Source organism: Vidua chalybeata, chromosome 14 (genome assembly GCF_026979565.1).
Source record: "Vidua chalybeata isolate OUT-0048 chromosome 14, bVidCha1 merged haplotype, whole genome shotgun sequence".
In the NCBI taxonomy this organism is placed as follows: Eukaryota; Metazoa; Chordata; class Aves; order Passeriformes; family Viduidae; genus Vidua; species Vidua chalybeata.
In genome coordinates this window covers 13,813,671-13,829,994 of record NC_071543.1, presented here as the reverse complement: position 1 = coordinate 13,829,994, position 16,324 = coordinate 13,813,671, and the positions used below count along the sequence as shown (strand labels likewise).

At 53.1% G+C, this 16,324-nt stretch overlaps 1 protein-coding gene across 2 annotated transcripts in view; it reads left to right on the top strand.

Moving 5' to 3' along the window:
* OPHN1 (oligophrenin 1) overlaps nucleotides 1–16,324 on the top strand; it is a 52,025-nt gene that overhangs the window by 13,155 nt on the left and 22,546 nt on the right. For both annotated transcript variants that reach the window (XM_053955599.1, XM_053955598.1), the window contains exons 2-7: nucleotides 2,055–2,150; nucleotides 5,827–5,888; nucleotides 7,336–7,407; nucleotides 14,140–14,241; nucleotides 15,161–15,271; nucleotides 15,910–16,014. In XM_053955599.1, the coding sequence (XP_053811574.1) occupies nucleotides 2,055–2,150; nucleotides 5,827–5,888; nucleotides 7,336–7,407; nucleotides 14,140–14,241; nucleotides 15,161–15,271; nucleotides 15,910–16,014 (548 nt within the window). The remainder of the gene's footprint in view (nucleotides 1–2,054; nucleotides 2,151–5,826; nucleotides 5,889–7,335; nucleotides 7,408–14,139; nucleotides 14,242–15,160; nucleotides 15,272–15,909; nucleotides 16,015–16,324) is intronic.

Sequence of the window (16,324 nt, the reverse complement as noted above, 5' to 3'; positions counted from 1 at the left end):
ACCCTCTATCCCTGGCAGGTACCACCCATGGGACCTGCGTGTGCTGCTGTGCTCCCAGCTCATGGGTGCACTGGAGCTGTGGTGCCTTGTCACCTGCCCCCAGCCAGCACCCATGGAGGGGACAGATGGACAGATGGAGAGATGGATGCTGGTTGGGGGTGCTGCTGCTTTCAGACGGGCTCGAGGTCTGGGCTGGGAGGGGTGTTTGGAGGGAGGGATTGAAAATCACCTGCGACCAGCGGCAGGGGAGGGGCTGGATGGGGCCACAGCAGCGTCAGGGACGGTGATGGTGACACAGTGACGGGGATTTGCAGGGGATGAACAAAGATTCCCCTGAGCAAGGGCTGAATGAGCCTCCGGCCTGGCCTGAGCGAGCACTGGGGGACTGAGGGGGAATTATTTGCTGAGGTTTTCCATCAAGTCAATGACATCGTTCTGTGCGAGAGTTCACCCATTTACGTGCTCCAGCCCCTGGCAGCTGGGGCTAAATAGCGACATTCAGGCCTGAATCTGCCCATTCAGGAGCAAAGGTTTGACCCATGGGAGGGAGCTGCTGAACGAGGCTTTTGAGGGAGAAGCAGGGACTGCGCTTTAAAGCCTGCACAGGGAACCCAGCAGTCCTCCCACCCCTGCCTGCCCAGGGACCTTGGGGAGGGTCAGGAGCTCCTGACCTGGGGACAGGAAAAGCAGGGCAGTCTGAGGACCTGCCAGTACCACACACTTGATTTATTTTCCCCAGCATTCAATTTGTCTCTCCCCTTCACAGCAGCATTTCAGAACATCCCATGATTGCCACCACAGTAGTAAGTTTTATTTTCAAATCAAAAAACCCCATCCATGTACACCAAGTTCCTGTATACAACAATCATGATGCTGGTTTGGCTAAGCAGTGGTGGGAGCTGGTTGCCCATAAGGTCTGTGCCATCCCATCTTTCCCACTTGTAATTTTATTAATTTCTAAAAGTGCCATCTCTGTGCACCACCACAAAGGAGTCCAGCCTGGTACTGTGCCCATAGCTGGAGTCCCAAATTAGGCAAAGTAGCAATGTAAATCAGAGTCTAACATTATTCCTTTGCTTTTCTTTTTGTCACCTACATCCTACTCTCTGAGGTCAGGCAAGTGCAGCCTCCTTCTGTTTGTATCTCAGGAACTGTTGTAGTTTTGTGCAGGGTGATGTGGTCAATCCAGTGAGTGTGCTGGCCCTGCTGGCCCTGGGTTGGGCTCTGTAGTGGTGTCACTGTCACGTCCCAGGGCCCCTCTGCCAATGCCAGCAGACGCCATCCAGACACGTCCTGCAGCCACACAGGGTGCAAACACACAAAGCATCCTTTGGGCCAGAAACGTCTCTGGAAGGTCCAAAAATAATTTGGACTGAGCCACAGGAAACATCAGGCATTTTCTTTGCTTCCAGCCCAGACTGTTCCTCACCAGCGGGAGCAGCAGGTCCCAGGGCCATCTGTGGGTGCCCAGGCAAGCCCAGCTGAGCCCCTGGCTCAGCTGTGTGCTCTGTGGCACTGTCCTTCCCTCAGGGCCTGTCTGTGCCCATGACCCCACAGAGGGACAGTTATTTTTAGTCCTGCCTTTCCCCTCACATTTATTTTCTGACTCTACAGATTTTTCTCCCGTATTATGAAACAATTCCTGTGAACAGTGGCCAGCCTGTCTGACAGCCCCTGAGCTCCAAGGAGCTGTGCTGGTGCACACAGAGCCCTGGAGTATCTCCTGAATGTTTTCCTGCAGGGAAGTGTGTCAGTGTCCCTTCCTGTCTGTGGCTGGACACAAGGCCATCGATCAGTTGTTGTACCGTGTGGTGCATCCATTAGTGCTGCAGAAGCTTTTTCAGAGAGAGAAAAAGCCCAAATCCAATGCTCTCTGCAGCCTCTGAGGGTTATTAATGCTGCAGCATTTTCTGCAATCCTGAAATTCCCAATGCCTATGGATTTTAATAACTACCTTATTATGGTCTTTTTCCATTCAGGATAAATTCGTAGGACATGCAGCTTCTGTAGAACAATTGCAGAAACCCACAGCTGATTGCTCTGTCCTTTTCCAGGATACTCCTCAGCAGTGCAGAAGTTCTCCCAGACTCTGCAGTCCTTCCAGTTTGACTTCATTGGTGACACACTAACGGATGATGAGATCAATATTGGTGAGTTCTCTGCTTTTTAAAGCTGACTTCACTTCCAGTAATTGGAACAGTCTCCCTCTCTAGGAATTAGCCTGCCTGATGGTTTTTAAGCAGCCTCAGGAGCCGGGTTCCAGGCAGCTCTTCCACAGCTTATTTTATGAAGTTGAACAGTCACGGGTCAAGTTTCACATTCCCAATTCAGCGGATAATTTGCAGAGGTTTTCCATGGCTCCAGGCCTGCTCCATGCTGCCAGGTGCTGGGGAGGAGGCGGCGTGGTGCTGACCTCCCAGCCAGCCCCTCTTCCCAGAGCTGCAGTGGAGCCCAGCTCTGGCTGCTGCTCCCAGAGCTGCCTTTGCTGCACTGGAAAAGCCTCGCAGGAACAAACTGCCCCACGCTGCCCTGCAAAGGCACCAGGCTGCAAACTGCTGGGAAAAAGGGTTGCTGGATGTGTCTCAAATGGAAAACAATGGCCATCTGTGCCCTGGGCAGCCTTGCAGGGCTGCTCCCTGCACATCTGCTTGGGGATTAGCGATCCTGGAGCTGTGTTACATCCCTGCCCTCCCCCAGCACAGCTCTGGGAGTCACTCAGCATCCACGGCCCAGCCTTAATGCCCCAAACCCTGCACTTTTCACATGAATCTGCTCTTGGCTTAGTGAGGTGAGTGGACCCTGCAGGGGTGAAAGGGGGCTGCAGGAGGGACAACAGGGCATCCTCAGCCCCCGAGGTTCTGACCCTGCCCCATCAGACAAAACCCTTGGGCCACCTGCCTGGGCTGAGGAGCTGGGGCTGCCCATAGGCTGACAGGGCATTCTCCAGGCAGGAGCACAGGGCATTCATGGGGTGGGGCACAAGGCACGGGGTCTTTTCCAGGCTGCTCCCGAGGGCTGCACATGGAGGAAAAAAATAAAACCAGCTTTTGTCAGGCAGCGGTTGGAGAGTGGCAGCAGTGTGACATTGCTGGTGTCAGGTCTCTCAGCCACTGTCAGAAGGGGAAGGAAGTAGAGCCTGCTCCTTGGGCTGTTGTATTTAAAGCCACGTGAAGCAGACTGCAGCCTGCCCCTCCAAAGCTTGTTTCCTTTATGGAAAGTCTCTGGGTGAAACCCGCTGGAAATGAGTCAGCCTCCATATCTAATGGCAGCAGAGGTGCTGAGCTTCCAAACACATGTGGGTCAGGGAGGGGAGAGCTCTGCCATGTAAATGCCCCTCCTGGGAGCTGAGGGGTCTGAGGCAAACAGCCATGCAAGGAAAGGAATGTCCCTCCTCTTGGCTGGAAGGGACAAAGCTCCAATGACCAAGCAAGGCTGCTGGGAGTGACAGAGGTTGAATAAAGGGAGTGTGGGATGAGGGGAGAGCAAGAGAGCAGATGTAAAACCCACCATGGTGAAAGGAGCGTGTTTCCCTTCAGTTTTGCTAGGGAGTATTTGTTTTGCTTTTTCAAGAAGAGGTCCCCAGCTTCCCTGTGAAGAAGCCTGGGCTGTGTTCCTCCTCCCACCCAGGCCCTGGTGTGCCTGCAGGGGTTGAGGCTTCCTTATTCCTGACACAGCAGTGGGGTGTTGACGTCTCCGTAGCAGCTTCCATCAGCCAGGGTGCCAGGGATCTGCGTGGGAGTGCAGAGCTCATTTGATGTGCAGGATATGGGAGTGAAGCAGAACACTTACAGGCACTTCTTATGTGCTGCAAGAGAACGTGTTTGGGTTGTAAATAGAGCTTAAGTCACACTGCTCTCTCGTTGTGTGGGCACAGAGCAGCCTGGCACCCGAGCGGGTGGCAGTGGGGACACTGCAGGTGCCACTCAGGACACTGGGTTGATGTCGTCTGTCGTGAGCAGCACTTTCCCCTGGGGACGTGAAAGGTCATGCATGCACCCGTGTTAGCCCACAGCTGCAGCCCCTCCTGTGCTCTCTCCTGCAGCTCCTCCACTGTCACCTCATGGGACCCAAATCAGCAGCTCCTGCAGAGATGAAGGGGGCAGTGAAATGGGGTGGCGTGTTCTTCCCTCCCAGGCACGGGAACCTGGAATCCTCTGGCTGTAAGGACCTTCCTGGAATGTTTCTGCCTGCCCAGCAGAGTCACTGTGGCGTTTCCAGGTGTCAGTTCCCAGGTGTGGCTGCTGGTGGCCCCCTGCTCCACACTGCCCTGCATGGGCTGGCAAACTCTGACCCAGGCCAGTAGCATAGATCCAAGATCCCCAGGCACTGCTGGGCTGGCAGCAGGATCTGAGCCTTGTGCGTGTTGCAGGGTCAAACTCAGTGGACTGTTCTGTGACTGGAGCCAGGAAACAAGTTCCTGGGCTCTTCCTGTAGAGAGAAGGGAAAAAACGGCTAAGGAACATTTTATGCACTGACATGTTCCCTGTAAGTTTGGGACTGGATTGTTTCTCCCAGTGATAATTCTTTTCCTGGCTCAGGCCCCTGGTGTCCATGCACTCCATCATCCTGGGGAGCCACAGTGATGGCCACGTGTGGCCCTGGGTGTGAGCACCATGAGCTGTAGGGCCATTGCATTGCTGGGTGCTGGAGCCCTCACTGGAGGAGAGCTCAGAAACTCCTGACTCATCAGGAAGCCACTCTGGGATGTTCCCACCAGGGCAAGAGGGAGTCTGGGACCCACCAAACCTGTCCCATGCTGTGCTGAGCAGGCTGGAGCTGTGGGAAACTTTCCCAGGTAACTCCCAGGTAGTTCCCAGGTACACTGGGGTGATCAGGTTGTTCCCCCAAGCATCCAGCATACAGCCACTCTACTTGCACAGGCAGGTGTTTGCCCAGCCTTGCCTTGCAGCCCAGAGAGATGGGAGTTTGGTTTGGCACTGTCAATGCTCTGCTGCTGAGAGGTTTTCTCCCCTGGGACAAATTCAGCCCCTTCCCAAGTTCTCCTTCGATGGGCAGGGAGAGGGGTGCATGTTCCCCCTTGGTGTGGGGTCAGCTGCTCCCACCTAGTCTTTTATTTCCCCAGGCTAAATTATTCTTAGTTCAGTTTGTTAAATGAAAGGTTTCGTGCTATTTTTATTGTAGCTGGACTCCAGCTGCTTATCAATGAGATCTTTTTGTTTCACTTCTAACATATTGGGGAGTGGTGTCAGTGTCTGTGACCATGTCTACACCTGCTGCCTTTCCTTTCCTCCTGCACAAGGACTTTGTGCCTCCTGGTGCTGCATGTGATCTTTGTCATTCCAGGCCATTTTCATTTGACACACTTGTCCTGATCCTGGCAAGCACCTGCAGCTCTTCCTGGGACAGAGGTGCCAGGCCCATCCTGGTGCTGCTGGCAGCTGTCCAGGCAGGCCAGGCACCTCTGTCCTGCCCAAAGTGGCAGGGCCTGGGGATGACAGCTCCCCTTCCCCCTCTTTGGCCTTTTTCTGCATTTGCCTCTCCTCTGCCGCCTGTATTGCCATCTCTGTAACACAATTCCTGATAAAAGCCAATTAACATCCTCTTACTTTCCCAGGGCCTTCACTCCTTCAGTGCCTGGGTAGGAGACCCTCCTCTCTGTTGCATAAATAAATACCCCTCAAGGCCAGCCTGCACCTGGCATTGCCTCATGCAGTTCCTGCCAAAAGGAGCCACCTCTTCTTGTTTTTTTTGCCAGCCTTTAGACAGCCATGCTGGGGGTGCAGCCTCACTGGGGTGTCCTGACACGTGTCACACACTCCAGTGCCACGTCCCAGCTCCACTGACCAGCCTCTTCTTTTCTTACAGCCGAGTCCTTTAAGGAGTTTGCAGAGCTGCTGCACGAAGTGGAGCTGGAGAGGTCCATGATGGTAAGGAGATGGGAACTGGGCTCTGTCATTCCTGACATGGCTAAATGCCAAATCACAGCCACAGCACCTTGTGCCTCGGTGTGAGGCTTCTTGGCAGAGGGAAGCTGGGAGCACCAGGAATGTGCTCTGTACTCATCTGGTCCATGGTCCATGGCCGTGGGCCCTGAGCATGGGGCAGGCACAGCAGTAGGTGTGGGGGGCTGTGGCTCTCCCAGGCAGCACAGGCAGGCACAGAGCCCCAGGCCCTGCAGCTGGAGGAGCTCACCAGCTGCTTCTGTGGAGAAACCAAGGGTTAAAGAATAAGAAGTGTTTTCACTCAGTTTTTGCTGGGGGCAGGAAGGCAGGTGTCCCTGAGCCCATTTGTGCTGGTCCAGCTCCTGCAGTACAATGCACTGCCATCAGCTTCCTGCTGCCATGTGCCCTCAGCTCTCCAGGACTCCTCCAGAGCCAGTGCTGGCTTCCCATTTCACTCCTCATTCCAGGAAAAACATGAAAGTTAGGCTCGGTGAAGAGCTTACAGCATGCCAGGAATGTTCTGCTTGGCTCTGCCTTCCCCTGCCTCGTGCAGCAGCAGGAGCTCCTGCCAGGCTGGGCCAGAGGGTCCATGGGCAGGCAAGGAACAGCAGGAAACCAGGAAAGCACTGGGATACTTCTTTATTATGAATTACATCCCAGGTATAGTAGCTCCTTTGGCAGTGGGGGAGCAGTGGAAGGTATTGTTTCAGGAGTTATGGGCACTGTCCAATTTTCAAAGTTGGGTTTTTTTGCCCTCTACTTGTAGGACCAGTTCTGTTTTACAGCAGCTCCCTCAGGAGGTTTCACTCACCATGTTCATCAGCCTTAAATTCCCTGAGGGGCTGTGCTGTGTGGTGTCCTGTCCCCTTCTCTTCCCCTCTCCCTTCTCTGGAGTGTGGGACAGAGCCTGTCAGGGAAGTGGGGATGGGAGGAGACAGCAGGTTGGTCCCAGAGCCAGGCTGGAGCTGGAGCCACTGATACAAACTGGGATGAGCTTTCCTGTGGATTCATGGTAAAGGTGTGCAGAGCACCATCCAGGAAAGCATCTCGCAGACATGAGACAGTGGAAGGAGGAGTGGAAGAGACACAGGCAGGCTTTCCCTTTTCCCTAGCTGTTCCTGTCACAGATAACCTTCTGGCTCAATCTCAAGACAAGAGAAGTCCACCCTTTATTTGAGAGCAGCCTTGTTGGATGGGGGACACCCACAGGGTGCCCTCAAAGCCTCCTGGGATTGGTTGGGGTTTGTTGTTTGTCACCCATGGGGAAGAGCAGGTACAGACCGTTTAAGTGAATTCACCTACAGACAGAGAAGTTGCTTCCAGTCAAAAACATTAGAATAGCAAGTTCTTGGCTTCTAGCCATGTTCAGCCTCTGCTTAGAAGAAAATTTATCAGCATCCTGCAATTAAAATGCTTTTTCTTTGCACTGTAGGTGCAGAATGCAAGTGATTTACTGATTAAACCTTTGGAAAACTTCCGGAAGGAGCAGATAGGGTTCACCAAGGTAAGGCTTGTTTGTTTGTTCTCAGTGTAAACAGATTTGTTTTCTGTTAGTGTATTTTTTTCCTCCTGTTGTTTTTAACAAGCAGACAGTTGCTCTACTTCATTCTGACTTCAGGCACTCAGAAACTCCCTGTTCAATGCTGGCTTTCAGCTGCTGGCATGAGGGTTTGTGCTGTGACTTTTAGTCTGATTTTTCAATCTTAAGAGTCTCCAAAATATTTTCGTGAATTCTTTGGGTTCTCTCCTGGCCTGATTCCAGCACTGCCACTGCCCTGAGCAAGGAGTGTTTGTTTCAACCAGGAGATCCTCCTTGCTGCTTTATCTCCTCTCCCCTTTGTTCAGAGAATAAAATACTTTCTGCAGAGAAGTGTGTGGTGGAGTGGGAGGGAGGAAGGGAAGGAGGGAAAAAGGGAAGGAGGGAAAGCAGGAGAGGCCAGCAGGCAGAACCTGATTATAGTCATAGGGCTTTTGTTATGAAATATTTACATAAAGCGTCTAATGAGTCTTTCAGATGGACCAAACTTTTAAAGAAACAAGCTATAAAAAGCAAATTCTGCACATGTGGAGCACAAAAGATCATTTTTCCCTTGTCTGCTATCAAGTCCAGGTTCCATGTTACTCAGCAGCAGCTTAAAATGGGGCTGGCTCTGACCCAGCTCTGAAATGGAGATGTTTTGGAGAACACTTGAGGCTTGGATTCAGCCCAGCCCATCTGGAGGCTTTGACGTTTAATAAATACAGGGTTTGAGAAGAGATACTCAATGGCCCTCCTGCCCTTTGCCATGCCCTGAGGGCTGGTGTGTGGAACCCTCTGAAGAGCTGCAGCTATGAGCATGGCACGGGTGCTGCCCACAGCACCTTCAGGCTGTTTTAGTCCCAGAGAGCCCTTAAGGTGTGTAAGGGCCACTTTGCCCACATCCCAGAGCATGCTGTGCCCCGAGAGCTGAGCTGGCTGCACCCCCAGGCCGTGTGCCCGTGTCCTGCTCCCTTCCCTGACGGGCAGGCACAGGTCTCAGCAGGGCTGGTGCCACAGCCCCAGCACTGGCATGGATTCACCTGGCAGCCTGCAGCCCTTCCTCGGTCCCTGTGGATGGGCAGGGCGCTCCAGGGTGGTGACAGTGGCAGGACACTGCTCAGAGCAGCTGGAGAGGTGGCAGAGGGCAGGGGGTTGTTGCAGGTGGCTCAGCCATTGTAGTTTGGTTTGGGATTTTGTTTTTTGTGAGGAACGTGAGCTGCAGAGGTGCCAGGCACTGCACTGGGAAGAGAGCTGTGCTGTGGCTCAGCACAAGTGCTCCGTGCAGGAGCTCACAGGGCAGCACCTTGCACCGTGCCAGGATCCAGGTGTGCCCACGCTGACAGGGCAGCACAGGGAGGTACCACTGTCCCCAGTGCCACCCCACGCTGACAGGGCAGCACAGGGAGGTACCACTGTCCCCAGTGCCACTCCACGCTGACAGGGCAGCACAGGGAGGTACCACTGTCCCCAGTGCCACCTCCTCACGCTGACAGGGCAGCACAGGGAGGTACCACTGTCCCCAGTGCCACCTCCTCACGCTGACAGGGCAGCACAGGGAGGTACCACTGTCCCCAGTGCCACCTCCTCACGCTGACAGGGCAGCACAGGGAGGTACCACTGTCCCCAGTGCCACCTCCTCACGCTGACAGGGCAGCACAGGGAGGTACCACTGTCCCCAGTGCCACCCCAAAGCCTTGAGAGGGTGCGAGTTTGGGAGCAAGCCCCAGCCACTCCAGCCCCTTGTCCTCAGCTCAGACACTGCCCTGACAGGAGCCTATGCCACACTGCTGGTGGGCTGCACCCTCAGGTGTCACCTCGGGCACAGAGCCCTCCTTCACCTGCCAGCCTCCAAAGCATCTCCGGGTCATCCCCAGCCGGCAGCAGGAGGTGTGCAGTACAAATGAGGCTCCTCACAGCAGTGCTCTGTCAGTGTGGGTTCCTCCCATTGCTGCTGGGCCTGGCATCGCCCCGTGGACCCTTTCTGGTCTGCACCAGGGGCAGAGGCCGGGCTGGGGAGCAGCCTGGAGACATGACACAGGGAATTTGTGCCCTCTGCTTGGTTTCCATATTTTGGCAGCGTCGCCTTCTGTGAGATGTTTTCTGTTCCCTTTGCGAGCTGCTGGAGCCAAATAGGAAGAGCCCTTGAATCGGGGCTTTGTGATGCCTCTGGCTGGAGCGCAGCCAGTCTGACCAACACATCTGAGTCTGCATTCAGCCATTCTCCCTGGAGGAATGGAGTCTCCTCGGGAGGGTGTGCTCCCACACGGGGCAGCCCTGGCTGTCGCCGGGGCCCCCTCTCGCCACAGCCCCGTGGGGTCCCTGCTCTTCCTGTGACTTGCTCAGGGTGAATCACTTGCCACATCAGAGATAAACGGGAGGATCTGGGACCCCCTGAGCTGGTCCATTTCCCAGCTCTGGCACTCATGGCAGGGGGCGAGTGTGGGAAGGAGCTGGCGCACATGGAGACCCCATCCCTCCCTCTCCATAGCCCCCCACGCTGTGGGGCTGGGACCCTTTGGGAAGAACCTGGCCACACTTACTGAGCCGAGCAAGATTTGAATAGAAAAGTTTAATTCCAGTTTCACTTGGAAGGAGACAGCTTTTTTTTAAAAAAACACAAAGCCAACCAAAAAAAAATCAGAGGGAAAAGCTTGTTGGGATGTACTGTAAGGGCAAGAGGAATGCTGAATAGCTGCAGTGTTTGTCAAATTTTTTTCCATAGGAGATAACATATTCCTAAATGGTCTTAGTTAATTCTGTTATTAAGTTCATTAATTATAATTTTAAAAGAAAGGGAGGTTCATACCTTCTACTTGCTTTCATCTCTGGGGGAGCAGGGCCTAAGGATCTTTTGAGAGAAAGCAGTGGGTGAGGGAAAAACACCAGGATGAACTGAATGTGCTTTAATAGAACTGCTTTTTCTATACCCCTTGACATTTTAGAAATCTGTTTTTGAATTAACTGCTGATGCCTGATAAAAATGAGCTACGATGATCCTGCTTCCTCTGCTCTTGCACCCAGATCCCTCAGGTGTGCACGGAGGTGGGGGCTCCCAGCAGGAAAAGTGTGTTTAATTCCTTATGGAGAGGAGAAGTGGCCCATGAGCTGGGCTTCTCACTTGCCACTCACTCCACCTCCCCAAAAATGGGAATTTCAGAGGATCCTAGCTAGCAGCTAATGCTTAAGGGGGTGTTTTGGCAAGTCTGTTTGCCCTTTTCCCCCCGATGAGCTGGACCCAAAGCTGCCGAGGGGCTCCAGTGTCATCCTAGTGCTGGTGGCAGTTGGGGAATGGGCAGGACCTGGCACACACAGAGCAGCCAGAGCTGCTGCTGCATCACCTGCCACAGCAGGCAGTGCTGTCCACAGGCTCCTGCCACTCCTGGGCACAGCAATGCCTGTCAGAGCTCCCAGCACAGGGTGTTTGCAGAGCACCCTCCTGCCTGCACTCACTGCGATCTGCTCGGTTGCTCCCAGTGAGCAATAAATGGAAGGTGGGTGGTGGCTCTTGGACTTGGCAAACCTTAATGGAAATGTGGTGCTGCCCTTTGCTGAATATTCATGAGGAACTAATTTGTGCTCATGTTTCCAGATTGTGCTTCAGTCTGGGTGATTTTTTTGTGTTGTCTTTTTTTTTTTTTTTTTTTTGCCTTGGCTTGCTCTGGTCAGCAGCCAACTCAGAAGGATTTGTAGGTCATCCTTCTGCTGTTCAGTTATATGCTAATAAGCCAGAGTGGGAATGATTGGCAAGCTCCCTCTTAGTGGCCCAAAATGCCACGCTGCACTGCGGTCCTGTCGCACATGGGTCTGTCTTGGACATCATTCCCAGTCCCTTCAATCCCCAGAAGGAGCTCAGTGCTCCCTGCCCCCAGTGCAGCCGTGTGTCCCTGCCTGCCTGGGGTGCTGGCAGAGGAGGAGGCACTCCCCAAAGGAGTTACTGTCTGGCTTCCCAGCTCCTGCTGCAGAAGGAGCTCCACTGCTCTCCCAGGCTCTTCCTTTCTCTTCACCAGTCTTTCCTTGAGCACAGGTGACCCCTCTGCCTCAGAACCCACCATGTCTTCCCACAGGGAGCTGCCCACAAGCTGGTGACAAAGCTGCTGCCTGGTGGTTTGTGGTCTCCCTGTGGCTGCAGGCTGTGGCTTCCTGTGGCCATCTGTGTGGCCACCACAGCCACACACAGCTCATGGCCTCCTCCATGGGTTCTTGTTCTTGTGGCCATGTGCACGGGCACCACAGCCTCCCACAGCAATGTCCCCTCTCCTGGGGACAAGCCAGGAGCCATGTGCTCCCAGGCTGCTGCATCCAGAGGCACATCCCCCTGCCCATCCTATCCTGCTCCCTGCCCATGAGCTCTGCCGTGCCCGGCCATGGTAGCACCAGGCTCTGGTGGGCAGCTGTTCCTTGCCCTGTGCATTCCCACAGCTCCTGGCGCAGGTGAGCAGCCTCCCAGCTGGAGAGCAGGAGAGGCTGGTCCCAGCTCTGGCCTGCAGTGTGGCTGTCTTTCCTGGTGGCATCTCCACAGGGTGGGGACAGCTGAGTCACCCTACGAGTGCTGCTTGCTAGTGGTGAGAGGCAGGGGAGAACTCCTGGAGTGGGCTTCAGCCCCATTCCTGCTGCTCACCCACAGCTCTGCTGAGGAACAGGGATGACACCCTCCCTGTGCTGCCACCACCACCTCTGCACGCCACCTTGGTGGAGACAGTGGAGCTCTTGGTTGGGTTTGGAGTTAGCTTTCCATGGCAGCACCTGCTTTTCTGTCTCAGGACCTGCTGCTGGCACAGCCATCTCCTCTGAGATGTGAGGAGGTGGCCACAGGAGCTCTGTGCCTGCAGCCCCACTGCTCTGCTTCCCTGCACTTCTGTGGCCTTGGGGCTTGGAGGCTCCTCATTAAGGAAATGGAAATTAGGCAAGTTCCTGGCTGCGTTAGACAGGGCATTAATGGCACAGACAGCCCAGGAGTTTGACCTTACAGACAGGAACTGCTGCTCCACAAACGCTTTCGCTGCACTGGGTTTGGGTTTGCTGATCAGGGCCTTAGTCACGAGGGTGGTGGTTTGTTTTGATCGTCCTTCCTGGCCTCAGCCCCGCAGTTGCTGCGCTGCTTAAATTAGGATTCACCCTTGGAGGACTCTCTCTTCCTCTGGATTTGATGTAGATCTCTCTGTTCTGATGTGTGAGGCTGCTAACACGGAGTCACAGTACCTGATATTGCAGGGGGTGATTCCAGAGGATGCACTTCCCTTTGGGTGTCCTGTAATTCCAGGGTCTGCACAGCAGGATATGCAATTGCTGAGATGAAAAGGTTTGCTGGGCTAAGCCTGCCCTGCTCCAGACACTTACACATAAGCAGGGGTAGTCAGGTTGGTGCCACTTCCTCATGGTAATTGTGCTTTCACTACAGCCATGTCAGGACTCTTGTGGGGAGAGAATCCTCTTCCCTGGAAGGCAGCTGGTAGGAAGGCTTGTTACTATTATTGGGAGCCACCTGTGCTGAGCCCAGGGGTTTGGGGAACCCCCAGGCATCCTGCTGCAGGGCATCCTGACAGACAGATGGAATAGTCTGTGCAACTGGAACGGGGAAGCAAAACTTCAGCCAGGGGAAGCTGCGGTCACTACTGAATTCATGAGGAAAGTTCCTAATACCCAGCAGTCTGGCAGAGTCCATCTGCTCTGGCTTGTGGTGGCACTGGTGTATGTATGCTTGTTTATCCATGCATTTCTGAGTGGGAGCAAGAGAACAGGATTTCAGGGCTTTCAGATAGATGTTGAAAGATGCCAGTAATTCCCGAAGCTGGAACTGCTTTCCACTTTCTTGAGCTTTCAAAAGCCAGACAGAAGACCTGAGCATCCAACACATACCTGCCCTGTGTGTACACCAGCTCTCAATTGCTTGGACCTGGCACTGAGGCTGCTGCCAGGCTGGAATTTCCTGATTTCAGTAATTTAGTTGCCTCCCAGGAATCCCTGATATGTCAGATACCATGTGAAGTGGTTATTTGTCAACCTGGCCCCTACTCTGGTTGTTTTGTGATTGCCAATGTCACAGTCAGTGCAAGGCAGGAGCCAACAGCCTGGTGCTCACTTCTGCTGCTCCCTGCCTGCTCTTGGGAGTTCCTTCTTGAGTGTCTCTCTTTGCTGCTCTTGTTCATTTGTGCTCTCTTTGCACCACTGCTGATGGGCAGATGAGGATTTCCTGCCTGCCTGTTGACCTGCCAGGCTTCTGCTTTCTTTCTGGTACTCTTCAGAAAGAAATTATAAACTCTTCAGAACAGAAAGTTGCCAAAATCTAATGAACCTTTTCTTGACCTTGACGTGTCTCTGACATTGCAGTGTTTGCCCAGTTGTTTCTGGGCTGTGTGAACAGCATGTCAGGAGATGGTGAACAGGTTTTTGATGTATGAGCACATCTTCAGTTTACTGGATATTGAAGAGATTGAGAGAGGGAACAGCACCGCATCAGTGGGGCTTTTGCCATGATGGTGGCATGAAACAAATACTTCTCGTGCCACAGAGTATTGCTAGACTGGGTCTTGAGGTGTAATTGGTAGGCAAGGGGCTGTGAAAGCAGAGCAAATGAGAAGTGGCCTTCTGTTCTCTGGCTGGGTTAAGCAAAATTTGTCCATGGGAATACAGAATTGCACAAAGAATCTTGGTGTTTATGCATTTTCTTGTCTGGAAAATGCCAATAATTGGTTCTGCTTCAACCTCTTGCATCTACAGGAAAGAAAGAAAAAGTTTGAGAAGGATGGTGAGAAGTTTTACTCCATGCTGGATCGTCACTTGCATTTGTCTTCCAAAAAGAAGGAATCTCAGTTACAGGAGGTGTGTATGGAATTGTTCTCAGAGTTAGGTCGAGAAGCAACAGCACCAGCTGCTCTAGGTCTTAAAAAAAGGGAGAGGAATAATCCCTTCCAGTAACTAGTTGAAACTGATAATCAATTAAATCTACCCAAAGCCTGGATTCTCTGTGAGACCGGGGAGATCAAGCTCATAGTTCTGTGTCTGTTGGATGCTGGTAGTGGCTTCAGACATTGTCATTGCTTGTTGTCACCTTGATGGTGAAGGGCAGTGACCAGTGGCACTGGCACAGCTGGGGACTGGCCACCCTTTCACCTGGGGAAGTGCTCTGGCTGAAAAGTAACCAGTTATTATTCCTTTTGCTGACCTGGTGTCCTGCCTTGCTGCTGGCGCTTTTGGGTGGGGGCAGGCAGAGGAGGGGGGTTCCTTCCAGCTGGTGCTGCTGCAGGTAGGTTGCAGCAAACCCAGCTGTTCCAGCCCACACCAGAGCAGCTGGATCTGCTCAGATCTGTCAGACCAGTTGTCAGATCAGCCTGCGAGCATCTCTGCAAGGCAGACTGTGTGTGAGCTCTGGGAGCATTGTGTGCTCCTGCCACTGCTGCAGCTCCAGAATTGCTGGTTCTGGGACACAGATGGAGCCAGGCAAGAGGGTGCTGAGGGTGGCCTTGTCAGGAGAAGAGGTTTATGCTAAAGTAATAAATGAGCTTTGGGAAAGCCTGTTCCTTGCAGAGTGAGAAGAGGTTTTGGATCCTTGAATGAAAGGGAGCCAGAAATGGGGAGACTTAAAAGAATATCCAATGTTCCAGCTCACAGATGGGCTGGACACCAGGCAGGTTTTCAGTGAGGACAGAACTATGTGTGGGCTGACAGACAAAAGTGAGTAAAATATTTTCAAACTACATGTGATGTATTTTCTTTTTCCACTTTTCCCTCTTTCTTCTAGGCTGACCTTCAGGTGGACAAAGAGAGACACAATTTCTTTGAGTCCTCCCTAGAGTATGTGTACCAGATCCAGGAAGTACAAGAAAGCAAGAAATTCAGTATTGTGGAGCCGGTAGGAGCTTCCTTTTCTCTCAGTCTCATTGGTTGGTGCTCAGATGTGCTGGCAATGGCAGGAAGGGATGAGTTGCCAGGTTGGATTAGGTCCTGTGGGGCAGGAGCACTGTGAAGCCCCAGCCCTGTTTCTTCTGGCTGTCTGTGGATCCTGAGGAACAGGTTGGACACTGTACAGAGCTACAGGTCTTGTTATGGCTTATCTTGGCCCCCTGGGTTTGGTGAGTGCTGTCTGTCTGCAGAGGGACAGAGGTGTTACCTGCCCTGCTCACCTGTCCCAGCCTGGCCTGCAGGGTCCCAGACTGTGGCTGAGTGCAGAGACCCTGCCCTGGGTGGTGGCTCTGCCCCAGTGCCAGCTGCAGTGGAGTGTGGGATCCTGTGGATCTTGTGGATGGTCTCTGCAGATCTGCTCTGGGTCTCCCTGCAGGGCCTTTCATTCTGGGTGTTCTACTCAGACAGATGTGTGGGTGGTAGCTTGGGCTTTAGGGACACTGTGGTGGATAAGCCGTAGCAAGGCTGGCATTCCAAAGTTGTGAGGAAAAAATAATTGCATATGTAATTTCTGAAACCCCACACTCTGTCCATCTTTCCTTCCATTCTAAACACAGAAGTTCAGTGTGTCCCTTCCCTCCATTGCAGGTGCTGGCATTTCTCCACAGCCTCTTCACTTACAACAACCTGACAGTGGAGCTGACACAGGATTTCCTCCCATACAAGCAGCAGCTCCAGCTCAGCCTGCAGAACGTGAGTCCCTGCCCAGCTGAAGGACTTTTCTGTGTGATTTCTGTTCTCATTTGTATTTACACACCTCTGATGGCAAGGTCTTTCCACCCAAGCAGTCTGGCCATGTTTGCATTGTTGCAGATACAGTTATTTCCTTCTCAGTTCACATGGGTTTTCCCCTCTCTCGCATGGGACAGTTTACAGGTCTATGAAATTGTTTTCTCTGGAAGGGGCTACTGCAGTTGCATAATTTAACCTGGTGCATAAACAAGCCTGAGATTTTCTTTCAGTTTCACGAGATTGAAATTGTATTCTAAGGCCTCTAACCTGG